Raw genomic sequence first — 15,477 nt, forward strand, 5'->3', positions numbered from 1 at the left:
CTGGGGGAGGAAGGAGTGGGTTCTGAGGATGCTCGCCTCCCACACAAAGCGGGGATCAGCCTCTTGCTGGCCCAGACATTCAGTTTTGAAACTCCGCAGGGCTCTGTCCAAGGTCTCTTTCTTTTTCTTCCTCTGCTCTCACTCCTGGTTAATTTCACCCCTTTCCGGGGCTTCAAACTCCATTTATATGCTGATGGTGCCCACATTTGCATCTGAGACTCAGAGTCCACCCCTACTCCAAGGGCCAGACCTAGTTTTACCAATTGCCTTCTGCCTAGAGTATCTGGCGGGTGCCTGAAATTTAACATTTCCGAAGCTGAACTAACCCCCAAACCTGTTTGCTTGCTAATAAGTTCCTGTTTCAACGAGTAGCCTCACTACTCACCCGGTTCCCCCCAAACTAGAAAACTGGGTGTCATCTTACGCCTCTTCCGCCAACCATACACGAAATCACCTGAAATTCCTTCCTTTGTCTGTATTCCTGCAGCTTCAGTTCGGATACCCTCGACCCCATGCTTGACTAGTACAATTCCCTCCTCATTAGAGATGTGGCCCCATTCTCCCTTCTGGGAGAGGGCATCCTCCCAAACGTGGTACAGCCTTCTTTTACAAGCTAAACTTGTAAAACCCAAATCTGACAAACTCTGCTGACTACGGCATAAACAGCAAACTCCTCGGCATAAAACATGCATCCTCACAGAGGGCTCTACTCACCTCTGTTGTCACCTTCCCCCAATCCCCAAAATCTTTTTTTCTAGTTGTGACATTTTATTGCTAAAAAATACACACAACATACCAAAATGCCCCAAACAACTCACAAAATCGATTTTAAAAAGGAGGAGATGAGGGGAGTTAAGATATCTGTATCCTCCTTCCCTGATTCAGAAGGTCTGGAGTGTTGCCTGGGGATTGCCTGTACCTGCGTTTCCCCAGGCGATTCAGAGGCAAATCTAGGTTTGTCAACCAGTGGGTTATGCCACTCTGACAAAAGTCCAACACATCAAAGAATCTAGGCTACTATGCTCTTTCCTAACTTCCTGTAGGGCTGCAGAGAAAAGACAGAGAGGAGCCTGCATCAGCCTGGACTGCATCCTAGACTGCATCACGATTGCATCCTCACCTAGATCAAAACCCTGGGGAATTGCCAAGCAGAAATTTTAAGAATGAAAAGGGCATCTGCGTAGCCTACAAACCTGACAACAGAACCTACAGCACCTTTCGGTTAAAAAACGCTCCTGCCCCAAAATACATTTGGAAAACGTTGAACCACTCTAGAAAACTTTGATCGTCATCCCCTCCTTCACTTCTCGGTTTTACGGGGAGCCCTAAAAGACGCCATAGGAAAGCATTTTGCTTTATTTTATTCAGCAGTGCCTTAGAAAGTTGAAAACCTGAAAAAAGTAATCTCAGAAGCTGAATCGCTCCTATGGGTGTCCATTCAAACACAAACAGTATTAGACTGCCATGTTTACTTGAACCCGTGGAGAGAAAACAATGTAACTGAAGAACCTTAAGCTTTGACTTCCTACCAAGCACATGAAACGTTCAAGAAACTTTGCAGGACGTGTGCACGTTCACTAAGGCTCATATTAACTCCCGAGCCAGGCTGAACAATAGAAGGGAGACTCGTTATTAACGAAACGCGCCGTCTGTGTTTCGAAGTCCTTCATCGCAGCAGAGGGGGCCTTTCCTCTGCTCCGATTCGATTTTCAAATTGTTTCCACGCACATTGTCTACCAGTAGGAACAACGGCAGCGCTTGGGGCGCTTGGGGGAGCAGGTACAGCGTCCCGCAGAATGCAGCGCGGTTGAGCCCGGCCAGGTTTTGGGACACTCCCGGCCCTTCCAGCGGATCAAGGAAAAGGAGGTGGCCCGGGCGCCAAAGGCTGCTGCCAATGCAACTCGCAACTTTTGAAATCAATCCTTTTTGCATCATGCAACGGATGCCACCTCTCCTCTGGCTTGCAACCCCCCACCCCTCCCCCGAGACCAATCATTGCCGCGCTTGGGCCTGCACATCGCCCCCGCCCCCTTGCCGGGCCGCACGCAGCTACCGAGCCGCTCTGGCCGCGGCCCGCCGCCTCTTAAAGGGAGGGAGCCGGCCCTTAAAGGACCCTCGCGCGCGGCGCACGGCGGCCCCGTTCCCGGCAGGGGCCCGCCGAGCCAGGCCGAGCCCCCGCGGCGCCCAGGCGCGGCCCGGGGCCCTCCCGCCCTCCGCGCCGCCGCCGGGAGCGGCCTTTTTATTCAGGCGACGCTTAAGGGAGCCCGGCGGCGCCCGGTGCATTGTGGGAGCGGCGGAGTCCCGTTCGCGGGAGGAGGCGGAGGGCGCAAAGCGAACCGGTAAGCGCCTGGCTCGGGGAGGGGGGGCGAGACACCAGGCTTAAAGGGGAATATTCGCCCACAGGCCCAGGGCGGCCGTGCGGATCCCCTCGCGGGCCGCCTGGGCGCGCCGGGAGCCGTGCACGGTCGGCGCTCTGCAGCGCAGCCTGGAGAGGGGCCGAGCCAGGGCTTGGTGGGGCCGCTTTAAAAAAGAAGCACCGCCCGCGCCGCCGCCGCCGCCGCTGCCGCGCGGGGCCGAGGAAGGAGGGAGGGAGAAGAGGGCGGGGGAGGAGTGGAGGGGGAGGGCGGCGACGCAGGGGTTAATTTTTTCGCCCGCCGACATTTTTGTGCGGCGGCGGCGGCGGCCCGCGCGCGCGGCGGGAGAGCCTAGCCCGGTGCCCGGGGCGCGGCGCGCGGCGCCTCCGGGCCCTCCCCGCCCCCCCGTCCGCGCGCGTCCTCCCTCCGGCCCCGCGGGCGCAGCCTGACCCCGGGCGTCCCGGCCCGGCCGGCCCGCGAGCCGGGGAACCCGCCGCGGCCGGTGGGCCGTGCGCGCCTCACGCCCGCCCCGCGGCCTGGGCCGCGCGTTTCCCGCCGCTGCCGCCGGGACAGAGAGCGGGCGGGCCGGCATGGCCCCGCTGGCCGCCCCGCTCCGCCTCCACCGGGCCGCGCCGCACAAAGAGCCTGGGCCCGGGTGGCCTTTAACGGCGGCAGCCGGGGATTTAAGGTGTCCCCGAGCGCTGCCCTGGGCGCACCGGCTGCCGCCCCGACGTGTGCTTCCCGGGGGGTGCGCTGCCCCTGCGCCCACGTCGCCGCGTCCCCTCCGTTTTTTATTTCCTAGGCTTGGGAACCTGGGGGGAGGTAGGTACCGGGCCGGGGCTGCCCCCTCTCCCGCCCCCACTTACCGTGCTCCCTCGGCTCTGCGGCCAGCTTGGCGCCCTCGTTTGAAAAAATTAAAACGTGGCCGAGAAGGAAAGGGTTAACCGTTGTTTTTAAATATTCATGTCATTGTTTAAAGGTGTAAACAGGCGGCTTCGGGGTTGAAGTCTGCGTGTTATGCCAGCCCCCCACCATTGATTACGCCTTTCCTCACGTCCCCCTCCACCCCCCCATTTTCTCATCCCGTCCAAAAAATGTAAGAATTTATGTTTTTTTAGGATTCGGATGCGATGTGTGTGGTTTACGTCCCTCGTTCCATTTCGAATTTTAAAACTCCTGAGTGCCTTTTGGGCTTAAGGTGTTTTAAACTTTTTGCCCTTAAAAACCTAGGAAGATTTAAAAGGAAGTTAGCTCCCTGAATTCCAAGTGCCCCTCCCCGCCTTTTTTTTTTTTTTTTTTTGGATAGGGATTGGAGGTAGGAAAATAACTGGATGCCTCGTGAGTTGGATTTTTTTTTTCCCCTGGTAGGAGTGAGGCGGTGTTAAGTGTGAGGCATTTGGTGAGGAAAGGACTGTTGTTTTTGTTCCAAACCCAAGTCAAACTGCTATTGGACTTTTCCTAACTCTAAAATGGCTTCAAAATTCCCAGCTCCATAACTTAGCTCTCCTGGCGCCCTCCTTTCGGACAGGTGGTTTTCTTGGAATGTTGGAAGGTTTACTCCTTTACGGTTGTAGGTTTCAAACGGAAATCATTGCTCACCCCAAACATGGTTTTGTAAAGACAGTTTGGATTACTGCCCAAACTCAGACTCTAGGAGATTTATTTTAAATGAGTGATGGGCTTAGCAGGGGATCGAAAATTCTATAAATGGGAATTATGTTCTTAATGATAAATTTTATAGGGGAAACTGACCCTAAAACTTGGGGTGTCTAATTCTATGCCCAGTAAAGTATCAGTCTGGAAGTTTTGTAAACCCCGGGAGCACGTGGAAGGTTTTCGTGTAGCCCCAAAGGCTTCAAGCTTAGAAAAGTTTGTTCCAGAAACTTCCAGTGATACCAAGTACCATAAATGCTAGTGATTTAGTACAGTTTATCACTTTAGGTCTGCAATGAAACAGTAACGAGCAGTAGCATATTTTATCAATGATGTGTGTGTGTACTAGTTTGTTGGGCGGGGTGTTTGCTTTCTAGGAAATAGCACTGAATTAAAACATGAGAAAACTTTCCACTGCTCTCTTGTAGAAAATGAGCTTTGCTGTGTTAAACAGCCATTCCAGTTTTCAAGTTGTGTTCTTTAGAGAGGCTTCCTGTTAGTTTTGGATCATGTCGTGTACTTCTGGCTCAGAATGAAAACCTGTTTTTCTAAAACTGAATTTAGCGTCGTAAAGAATTTCATCAAATGCATATCCACCGATGTCCTTTTCACCAAAAGTATCTGTTAGGCATATTATTTTTCTTTGTGAGATAGCAAAAGATGGTAAAAGGTCTTCTGAAAAGTCACTTTAGCCAGGGCATTTAATTTCTAAACCATAGTACTTCCTGGTTGATAGGTGAAGTGACTAGTTTTCCTGTAATGCTGCCGGCTAGAAGAACGTTTGGAACTTTTTACTTAAGATGGCACTGTGTCCTGTAAGTCAGCTGGCCCATAGTTCCGTCTTCCTTGCAGCCCCTCAGAGCCACCATTATAACAACACAGACATCAGATCTCCTTCCATAGAATGTCTCTAATGGTACAGTCACCTTTTAAAATGACTTCTAGATTATGCATCACTGTGACAAACTGTTGTGGTCCCAGATGGCTGTTTCCCTGTGGTCTTGGTGATTGCAGCCCTTTTCATGTTTACTTTTCACTGTCATGTATTCACTCACTAGATTCTTGTCGGGTACTGGTAAGAAGAACTCTTTAATGGTGTCTTTGTGTTTCGGTGCTACCCAGGTGGATCTGTAAAGAAACCAGCCGTGTAGGAGAGGGAGGGGAGGAACCCAGCGGTGAGGTGTGTGCGCCCGAGAACCATGTCTGCGCGGGAGTCCTTTAACCCGGAAAGTTATGAATTGGACAAGAGCTTCCGGTTAACCAGATTCACTGAACTGAAGGGCACCGGCTGCAAAGTGCCCCAAGATGTCCTGCAGAAATTGCTGGAATCCTTACAGGAGAACCACTTCCAAGAAGATGAGCAGTTTCTTGGAGCAGTTATGCCAAGGCTTGGTATGTGAACTGCTGTTTCTTTCATATTTCCCTGAGTAGAGCATCTTGGCTGCAATGTAGTCAGTGAGTCAAAAAACTAGATTTCTCCTCCCATGTTGCCTTTTTTTTTTTTTAAGTTTCTGCAAGAAGGATTCAAAGAGCAAAGCAATGGTAACTGTTACCTTATTGTAACTTATTTGGAGGAATGACTTGAAAAACATGAAGCAATATGCTCTAACCATTTTGAAACTGTTACAATGCGATTGAGACAATTGTATTACAGTAAGCATTTTTTATTAAATCAGAGTAGGAAAGGTGTCGTGCAGGACACCTTTAGAGAGCAGTGCCTGGGTTGGGGGGAACTCGGGGTTCCTGTGCAGCAGGCATTGTTTGAAAAGCTCCCATGGGGAGGAGGGAGACACAGCAGGTGAGAACGCTGGACGGGGTCTGGACCCCAGGACGGCATCTGGACTTGAGAGCCGTGTTTCCTTGACCCAGTTCCTGCTGCCATTAGTGGTTTGCCTTTTCTCAAACACAGAGCTCAGAAAGAAATTCTAGGCTACTGGGATGCTGTTTGTTAGCTTCTCTTGTGTGCTTTGTTAAGTACATGATGCAAGACTGTGATCACTTTGCCTTTTGAGTGTTTGACATGTATTCTAGGAGTTTGTGGGTGTTTTGTAGTTATGGTGTATGAGTTGATCAGCTTTCTTACATAAGGTTTTAACTGCATTTCTTTTATGGTCACGTTCTGTCTTACAACACTGGTTTTGAACCTAGGGTACTCCTTTCTTTCCTGATGTATAAAGCAGATAAACACAGAGTTGCTTTGGGTGGGAGAGGAGAATTCACACCCTGCACTCTCGGGGCCTGTAGGGCTTGCAGGAGCTCAGTTAGAAAATCGTCGTCATCTAGCTGATGTCTCAGCGTGGAGAAATACCACATGAATGAGGTGGAGTGGATGTCAGCTTGCTTGTCAAGAAATGAGAATATACTGAGAAAGCTCTTAGATAACTTTGTCGGGAAAGATAAGCTGCCGAATGGGCAGAGACAAATGCAGTCAAAACCTCATGGATAAAGTCATCATTCCCCTCTGTAACTGCCCCCGTTGACTTCTTGAGCACTCCATGGAGCTCAGGAAGGCCGGGTAACCTGTTCCCTGTCACTTGGTGGGGGTCAGGAACTGGCATCCACATCTTCCAATTCCTCCGCCCACCATACTGCTTATCATCTGGTTTTTAAGTCCAGACGTGTTCATGGGAAGAGGAGCTGCGTCTGCTGTAACTCAGCAGTGGCAAAAGGGGACAAATGTCGACAGCAAGGGTCCAGGCAGGAGAAAGAGAAATAAATGTTACTCTGTGCAAGTTCGTAACCCTCCTGAACCTCAGTTTTCCCATCTGTAAAATGGGGTAATAATACTCACTGTTTGCAACTGTTGTGAGTACCAGAAATTATCCGTGTATGTATGTATATGCACCATGTGCACCTGTACCCATGTACATAATACTTGTGTATGTATGTATAATGTTTATATAACGTATACACACAAGTCTGTTGACCTGTATTTAAAATTTTTTTTCTAAAAGAATGTCATATTTCCTGGATTCTAAGGATGAACCGTAACAGTTGTTAAATATACACTTCTATTAAATGTATTCTAACTAAAGAAATGTTAAGATAAGTGTGTCTTAGTACTTGGTACCTCTGTTGCCTGATGCTTAAGAGCTGCCATGTTTTGATGGCTGCTGGCAGTGGGGGCAGAGTGATGATTTGGGTTTTTTTTTTTTTTTTTGATGGATAGTTTCAGTCTTGCTGAAACCTAGAATTCCCCGTCACCACCCACTGATGGTTACATACACCCTGCTCGGTCTGGTATTTGAGGCTGCCTCTACTCTGGCATTTAGCTGCCCTCTGCCTGTACTGGCCCTCTCTCTCTCAACTCGATACCCTCGTTTGCAAGGCCCATGGCCTGTCCCATTCTCACCCTCTCTCTCTTCCTTTCTTGAAATTTGGTAGGTGATTTGTAGACCAGTCACTACAGACCAGTGCTGTCCCAAAGAAAGATGAGGTGAGCCACCTGTGTCATTTAAAATTTTCTAGTACAGATAGTTCCATTTAAAAAAAAAAAAATAGAATCAGGGGAATTGAATTCTAATATATTTTATTTAATCCAGTATATAAAAACTATAATTTCAATACATAATTAATATAAAACATTGCTAACAAGACGTGGGTTTTTCTCGGTACTAAGTGTTTAAAATCGAGTGTGTGCACTTGCAGCGCATGTCACTTTGGAATTGCCCCATCTCACATGCTCGGTAACCGCATGTGGCTGGTGGTTCCCATGTGGACAGCCCTTGACCCTCCTTCTAACACGGAGTGGTGTCCTGGTGGAGAGAGAGGACTTGTAGGAGATGGAAGCTTCTTGTCAGCCCCAGGAGCGTGCTGGGGAGTCATGGTTCACACGCTCTGATGCTGGGTATCAAGAGAAATTAACTGCTTTACAAATCAAAAAGATTGAATTCCAGTTTAAGATTCCCACATTACAAAACATTTAAAGCTAACTTTCAGCAACTCTTTTTAGTGTCTCTTTCAATAGTCCTATAGTTTATATGAAAATCTAAAAGAAAAACAGTATTTCTTCCCTCTTTTCCAAAGTGAATGGTAATAGACTTGGAACACCCAGTTGTTGGAATGATCGGTTTGGGGGAGCAGTCGGTATGAGTTTAATTGTGGCTCTTGAGTGCTAGAGAGCCCCGCTAGAGGGCGCTTCTGCATACATGCGTCGCTGAGATGAATCATCACAGGCTTTCTGATCACTGGTAATGAGCGTTCCATTGTTACAAATTTGTGAGGCTTGCCATTCTGAAGCAAAGTCCTCCATTCCCTAACTGGATCTTCCACCAAGAGTTTCTGCTTTGCCATCTAGTGTAGTAATAAAAAAATCAGCCTGCCTACACAGAGCGATCTTTCACTAAACTTGATTTTATTTTAGTGTTAGTAAGAATGGATCGGGACTGGACACGGTGCTGGGGTAGTTGTGAAAGAAAGCCACACGTGGTCCTCTCTGTGTGACTCGGGTGTGACTTATTCCGTTTGAAATTCTGAATCGAGACGGTAAACATCTGCCTGCTTCCTTTCGTACTTCATGGGATTTGTCCTTTGCTTTTGGCCGTTGGGCTGCAAGGTTGAAATACTTCCTAAGGGCCAGAGGGCATCCTCTTGAGAGAGGTGAGTGTAGGAAAGCACTCCATTAGGCTTACCTGGTGAGAGGCCAGTCTGAATTTGAAGTGTTTGCATTACAGGTGATTTTTTTTAAAAAATGTAGCCTGCAGTAGCTAGTCTTGACTGTTTCTAAACTGATTTCAGGAAAAGGGAACTGTTTCTAATTAGCCCATCAGTTGTCTGTGTTATCTTTCTAAATGTTTAGAAACAATTTTTAATAAGTTGAAATATATCCCATAGGCTTGTTAAGCAAATTTTTCTTTCCCTGCTCATTAAGTTAGTAGAGGTGACATAAGTTTCTCATGAGTGGAATGCATGGAATTTTAAAGTTTCTTGGGAGCCACAGTGTTTATGTACATGCTTGATTGGAATCAATGAATACTTGTTCTAGCATTGTCCTTTTCTTTCTTTCTTCTTTCTTTCCTTCCTTCCTTCCTCTCTTTCTCTTTCTTTCTCCCTTCCTTCCTTTCTTATTTTTGTCATTTTTGACTAAAATGTAGTATAATAGCATTTTTTAAAATTTTTATTTATTTTTGGCTGCGTTGGGTCTTTGTTGCTGCGCACAGGCTTTCTCTAGTTGCGGCGAGCCGGGGCTACTCCTCGTTGAGGTGTGTGGGCTTCTCAATTGCAGTGGCTTCTTTTGTTGCGGAGCACGGGCTCTAGGCGCGCAGGCTTCAGTAGTTGTGACATGTGGGCTCAGTAGTTGTGGCTCACGGGCTCTAGAGCGCAGGCTCAGTAGTTGTTGCGCACAGACTTAGTTGTTCTGCGACATGTGGGATCTTCCCGGACCAGGGCTTGAACCCGTGTCCCCTGCATTGGTAGGCGGATTCTTAACCACTGCACCACCAGGGAAGCCCTATAATAGCATTTTATATGTGTAAAATATTTTACAGATTTTCTGTTGGAAAAACAGAATCATGCCCAAAGATATACTCCTAAGTAACTATGGAGAAGACAACCCAAGTTCCATTTGCGCTCTTCTCATCTTTACAGAAATTCTGTATGGTGCCAGTCACGTGATACAGTAACACAAAGGAAACTTCCTGTTCAAGGCATCGTTAAAGTCTAAAAATTGTACCATGTTGAAGTTGAGTCTTATGACTAACAAATTGTGTTCTCATTTTCTATCTTAAGCTGGTTTTGTTTCACGTTTATTGCAGTTATGCTTCTTGATAGGAAACACATTGCTTTGTTGGCGGTGAGCAGTGTTCCGTAAGTGTCTTATGCAAAACCCCTCCTATTCAGAACACTGCAGGTACAAAATGACATGGCTCTTCCTGTTGACTTTTGGATGATGATGACCCCCATCTTTGCAGGCATCGGGATGGATACCTGTGTCATTCCTTTGAGGCACGGCGGTCTTTCCTTGGTTCAAACCACAGATTACATTTATCCCATCGTCGATGACCCTTACATGATGGTAAGTTTAACCGACGTGTTTTTACATCTGGAACTGCTTACTCTTTTGGTTTTGGGTGGTGGCTGGGGTTTTGTTATTCTTGTGTGGGTTTTTTTGTTTCCGTTCTACACAAATTGCTCTCATCCTACCCCTGCCCTGACTCCCGTGGTTGTAGATCTGATCTGGTCGATCCCTTGCTCACACTTGGCACCGTGCATGAGGCAGGCAGTGAAGGTGGATGGGGGTGTCCCCTGCTGCTTTCGTACCTGCCTGTGTGTCTGTGCCAGAACACCTGTGGCCTGTTAAGCGTGTCTGTTGACTGATGTGTTTGTAGTTTTCTTCTTTATTTCCTTGTACTTTTCTTTCTGGGACATTTGTAAATGCCACACTCCTGTGTTTCACCATCCTCTGTAATAGGACTGATCCTAGATGTCTCTGTCCAGAAAGAAAGAGCTTAGCATCTCATCACCACTAAACCTGACCGTTGATCCTGAATCTGGTCATTCCCCCTCCCCGTGTCTTTTTTTTTTTTGCGGTACGCAGGCCTCTCACTGCTGTGGCCTCTCCCGTTGCGGAGCACAGGCTCCGGACGCGCAGGCCCAGCGGCCATGGCTCACGGACCCAGCTGCTCCGCGGCATGTGGGATCTTCCTGGACCGGGGCACTAACCTGCGTCCCCTGCATCGGCAGGTGGACTCCCAACCACTGCGCCACCAGGGAACCCCCTCTCCCCATGTCTTATTCCACTGTGTGGCGTGTGCATCCGCCTGCTGATCACGCTCTGCCCCGACACCCTGTCCTGCTCATCGCAGGGTTGCTGCCAGCAGCCCCTCCTTCTTCCCAGCTGGACCCTCCACCCTGGCAGCTGGGAGGAGCCGATGAAGAGATTGGCAACATCCTATCATTAGAAAGTGCCGGAGGCCCTTCCTTGTGCCAGGGGCACTGGGATCGAGCCCCACACGTAGGGACTGAGGCCGGGAGGTCTGAAGGTGGAGACAAGCACGCACGCTCCCAGAAACCTGTTTCTCGCCTCTCCTCTGGCGCAGCGATCCTGAGAGCCGCGCACGCCACTCCCCCGGTGTCCCACCTGTCCAGGGGCCCAGGGGGCTAGAACCGGAGTTCATCCTGTGCCAGCATCTCATAGAAGGACCCCAGCGCCCACGCAGAAGGGGCAGCAGGTCGCTGCAGCCCGAGCCTGTGGTTGGTGCCTCCCAGCTGCTGACGGCGCTGCGCCCGTTACCTCGAGTGAGTCACAGGAGGTGATCAGGCTCCCTGCCGACCTGCCAGGAGGTCGTGAGACAGCATAAACGGGCAATGAAACGGCCGCTGGAAGTGATAGTAACTTGTGGTTTGATTACCCTTACGTCAGAAAGAAAAATTGGTCGTTTTCTCCTTTACTGTCTAGAGAAGGGCAACTTTAAAAATTTTTTTAAATGTCTCTTGGCAGTAGAAAATCTTTATTACCACATTTCTGTTGAGTACTGTTTCAGAGTTCCTCAATAAAACCTTATAGTTTACTGGGAAATGCTTCCCTTTGTCTTTAGAAAACAATCTGATTTCAGGCCTAGGTGTCGTTTATTTCTTCTTTTTGTTTCTCAACCAAGATGATTTTCCTGTTTATCTCGTACAAGAAGCTCCCCAGATCTCTCCGTCTAGGTATATAAAACCCATCTTCTCTATAACCAATAAAGGTGACATTTTTAAGGATCTGCTCGTGAGAAGCGGCAGCTCCACGTCTTCTTTAGCACAGTTGTTTCCCAGCACTTCCACTCCGGCTCCTCTGAAACCAAGCACTCCAAGCTTTTCCCCGACATCTCCCCGCTCCGTTCCGCACCCAAATAAATTGCAGACCTCTCCCTAAAGTTTAGAACGGGAAAGAACCTGGAGACGATGGGTGTTGCACGAGAAAGGAGAGGTGGTAACGGGAATGCCCGAGAGTGGTTTTGTGATGGAGGAAAGGCGGTGAGTCCATGAAGCACAGAGCCGGGGACCACGTCCTGGCAAGTCCGCTGTGGCGCCTGCTCACGTCTCCCCTCTCTTCCAGGGCAGGATAGCCTGTGCCAACGTCCTCAGCGACCTCTACGCCATGGGGGTCACAGAATGCGACAACATGCTGATGCTCCTTGGAATCAGCAATAAGATGACCGACAGGGTAAGCAGGAGCCGGTCCGGCTGCATCCTCGGCCCCGGTTGTGGTCCTGTCACTTGTCTGGTTGGCCCTCCTTCCCCGCCGTGAAGTCAGGCTGTCCATGTCCCACCCGCCCTCTGCTTTTTGGCAGTTAGCAGCGAATTAGAATAGGCTGGCCTCTTCGTGTCTCCATCCCCACCCGCTGCTTCCGCTTCTCTCTCCTGGGCAAACTGAAGCCAGCACGTTTGCGTGCGTGTGTTGTGGTGACGTTTAGGCCGCAGTAACAGCACCTCCAGGCCGGGCACCCGACTCTTCGGTCACGGTTGGCTAGTGACGTGGACGGCGGTGGGGCTGGGGTGCCCTGTGCTCACCCGCTAGCATCTGTGGCCTCGCTGCCTGACCCCCTCCTTGGCCCAGAGGTGAACTCCTGTTTAGATTATTTTTGACAGGTAATTGGTTTCGTCCCCGCCAGAAGTTTGCCCTGCGCGTAGAACTGAGCATTCAACAGGCCCTTCTCTGCCCTCACAGCGTGCTCTCGGGCCACTGCTTGTACACAGACAACCGGAGCGGGCGCGTGGGCACGCATTAGCTGGTCACGGGTTGGTTAAGGACCGTCCAGAGAGCTGGCTCAGGTACAGGGCAGCCCTGTGCACCCAGCCTGTTCCGGTGTTTGCTCCTCTGTCGTCTGGGCTACATTCGCTTTGTGACCTAGATCTCTTCCGACTTTTGATAAAAGGGCTATACCATGTGAACTGTTCCCTGCCCCTTCTGTAAACTCTCAGGGCTTCCTGTAAGGGTTTTATGATCTTTTTATAACTACAGGGGTAGACTCTCTTTTCTGGGTTTTGAACTGAATGATGTGACTTTTAATTTGTGTCCTTTTAAACCGTAGGAAAGGGATAAAGTGATGCCCCTAATTATACAGGGTTTTAAAGATGCAGCAGAGGAGGCCGGAACATCTGTAACCGGCGGCCAAACAGTGCTAAATCCCTGGATTGTTTTAGGAGGTGTGGCTACAACTGTCTGCCAGCCCAACGAATTTATCATGTAAGTTGATTTTGGTTTCATGTCCCCTGGCCAGGTTCTCTCTCTCTCTCTCTCTCTCTCTCTCTTCTTTAAAAATATATTTATTGAGATACTAATTCACATACCATACATTTCACTTATTTAAAGTGTTTATAAATTCAGTCGTCTTTGGTATAGTCACAGGGTTTTGCAACCCTCACTAGAGTTGACCTCACGACACTTTTATTGCCCCAGCGAGAAACTCCATCCACCCCCTCGGTTGTCACACCCCACCGCCAGCCCCCATCTCCATCCCCCATCTCCATCCTGGCTTCTTCCACTTCACAGAATATTTGCTCATCTTTTTAAGGTGTATCCATTTTGCAGCATGTATCAGTACCTCATCCCTGTTTATAAAAAAGTTTTAGATTTTTTTTACTGAAGTATAATTCATATAAAAAATTTCACATAACATGAAATTTAGCTTTTTAAAGTACGCAGTTCATTGGCTTTTAGTATTCACGAAGTTGCGCAACCATCACCACTATCCAATTCCAGAACATTTCCGTCTCCCCAAGAAAGAAACCTTGTATCCACAGCAGCCACTCCCAACTCCCTCCTCCCCCATCCCCTGGAAGCCACAGATCTACTTTCTGTCTCATGGATTTGCCTGTTTTAGACATTTCATATAAATGGAATCATGCAACATGTGATGTTTTATGTCTGGCTTCTTTCACTTAGCGTGTTTTTAGGGTTCATCCATCTTGCATGTGTGTCACTACTTCATTCCTTTTTATGGGTGAATAACATTCCATTGTATGGACAGACCACAGTTTATTCATCCAGTCATAGGTCATGGACCTCTGAGTTATTTCCACCTGTGGTGCGTGATGCTGCTGTAAACACTCGTGTGCAAGTTTTTTTGTGTGGATATACATTCCAATTCCCTGGGGTAGATACCTAAGAATTACTGGGTCATGTGGTAACTATTTAACTTGAGGAACAGACTAAGGCAGCTGCACCGTTTTACCTGCCCACAGCCATGGATGGGACCCTGATGTCTCCACATCCTCTCACCAGGACTTGTTTTACTGTCTTTTTGGTAATAGCTGTCTTAGTGGGTATGAGGCGACATCTCACTGGGTTTTTGATTGGCATTTCCCCGGTGGCCAGGTCTGTGAGCATCTTTTCTTGTGCCCTCTGGCCATTTCTAGATCCTTGGAGAAGTTTCTCTCTCAACAGAAGTTGGCCCTTTTCGTGTTTGATGTCTTATTCAGAAAAGCCACCTTGTCCTATTCTTAGAGGAAGCAAAAGCTCCGTTTGTTTTATCTGATTTTGTGAGCAGGCACTGTGTTCAGAACTCCAGGGGTGTGAAAGGCCCTGCGGTGCAGAATCCCTCACCTGCCCTCAGTCGTTAGTGGCAAACACTTTGACCAGTCTTGGGTATTTTTAAACAAGTAACTCTTGACATTCGGATTATCTTCAGTTACGTTGACATTACACATAGTACTCCAATGCATAGATCATCTTGCATGTGTGACTCTTGGTAAGAAATTTTTCAGAATGGAATTGCTGGGTCCATTGCCTGTGCACCATAATTCTGATCGATGTCTTCAGTTTGCCCTTCATAGAGGCTCCACCAGCAATGCCCTTCATAGAGGCTCCACCAGCAGTGAGAGTGCTGGGTTGCCCCATCCTAACTAGCACAGCCTGGTGACAGCCTCCTTGGTCTTTGCCTTACTCCTGAGAGTAAGGGTGAGTGTGTAATTTTCATGTATTCATGTCTTTGGTCCATTTTTTTGACTGATGGGTGCGTCCGTGTTAAGGGTCTTGCCTTTTACCTACATCCAGGTTTTATTTTCCTATGTTTTATGTTGGTAGTTCTCAAACTTTCCACTTAGATGGGACAAGAGAACTTGCACCTGTCTCCCCCATTCCAGCTTTCCCATAGAAAAGGAACCCAGCTGTAGCCAAAAAACGGGAGAGGAAAGAACAATAAAACAGGCTTCAATGAATTTTTTGTCAACAACATGTATGCTTACTTTGTAAAATAAGAATGCACCTATGCAGGTCATAACATTTTGTAAAAGACTGCCCACAAACTTAAAAATAACCCAGCAATGTTATCATACTTCACTTGCTGATACAGATTTGTAGGTTGCACATAACCAGTGACGCACAAGAGCACATCAGCTCTCAGGTGCAGTTGAGTCAGAATTGAAAGGCATTTATGTCTTAAGGTCCCGTTTTTGGAAAATGAGTTTCTGGTATATCCTCCCAGAATTAATATTTTTCAAAGCTAGCAATGGATATAGATATTACAGGATGAGTCGAGGAGCTAGTTGT

At 48.4% G+C, this 15,477-nt stretch overlaps 1 protein-coding gene across 5 annotated transcripts in view; it reads left to right on the plus strand.

Moving 5' to 3' along the window:
* Positions 1 to 2,021: 2,021 nt before the first annotated feature.
* Positions 2,022 to 15,477, plus strand: part of SEPHS1 (selenophosphate synthetase 1) — a 29,367-nt gene continuing 15,911 nt past the window's right edge. The window contains exons 1-5 of one of the 5 annotated variants that reach the window (XM_022580544.3): positions 2,022 to 2,339; positions 5,130 to 5,399; positions 9,917 to 10,020; positions 12,043 to 12,150; positions 13,019 to 13,173. In XM_022580544.3, the coding sequence (XP_022436252.1) occupies positions 5,207 to 5,399; positions 9,917 to 10,020; positions 12,043 to 12,150; positions 13,019 to 13,173 (560 nt within the window). In that variant the 5' untranslated portion in view covers positions 2,022 to 2,339; positions 5,130 to 5,206. Of the gene's footprint in view, positions 2,340 to 2,761; positions 3,177 to 5,129; positions 5,400 to 9,845; positions 10,021 to 12,042; positions 12,151 to 13,018; positions 13,174 to 15,477 lie in introns of those variants that run through there. The other 4 variants (XM_022580543.3, XM_022580541.2, XM_022580542.3 and 1 more) reach the window with 4 other exon arrangements.

Source organism: Delphinapterus leucas, chromosome 2, assembly GCF_059928025.1.
Source record: "Delphinapterus leucas isolate spDelLeu-1000000601 "Yukka" chromosome 2, BTC_Dleu_Yukka2, whole genome shotgun sequence".
NCBI classification, from domain to species: Eukaryota; Metazoa; Chordata; class Mammalia; order Artiodactyla; family Monodontidae; genus Delphinapterus; species Delphinapterus leucas.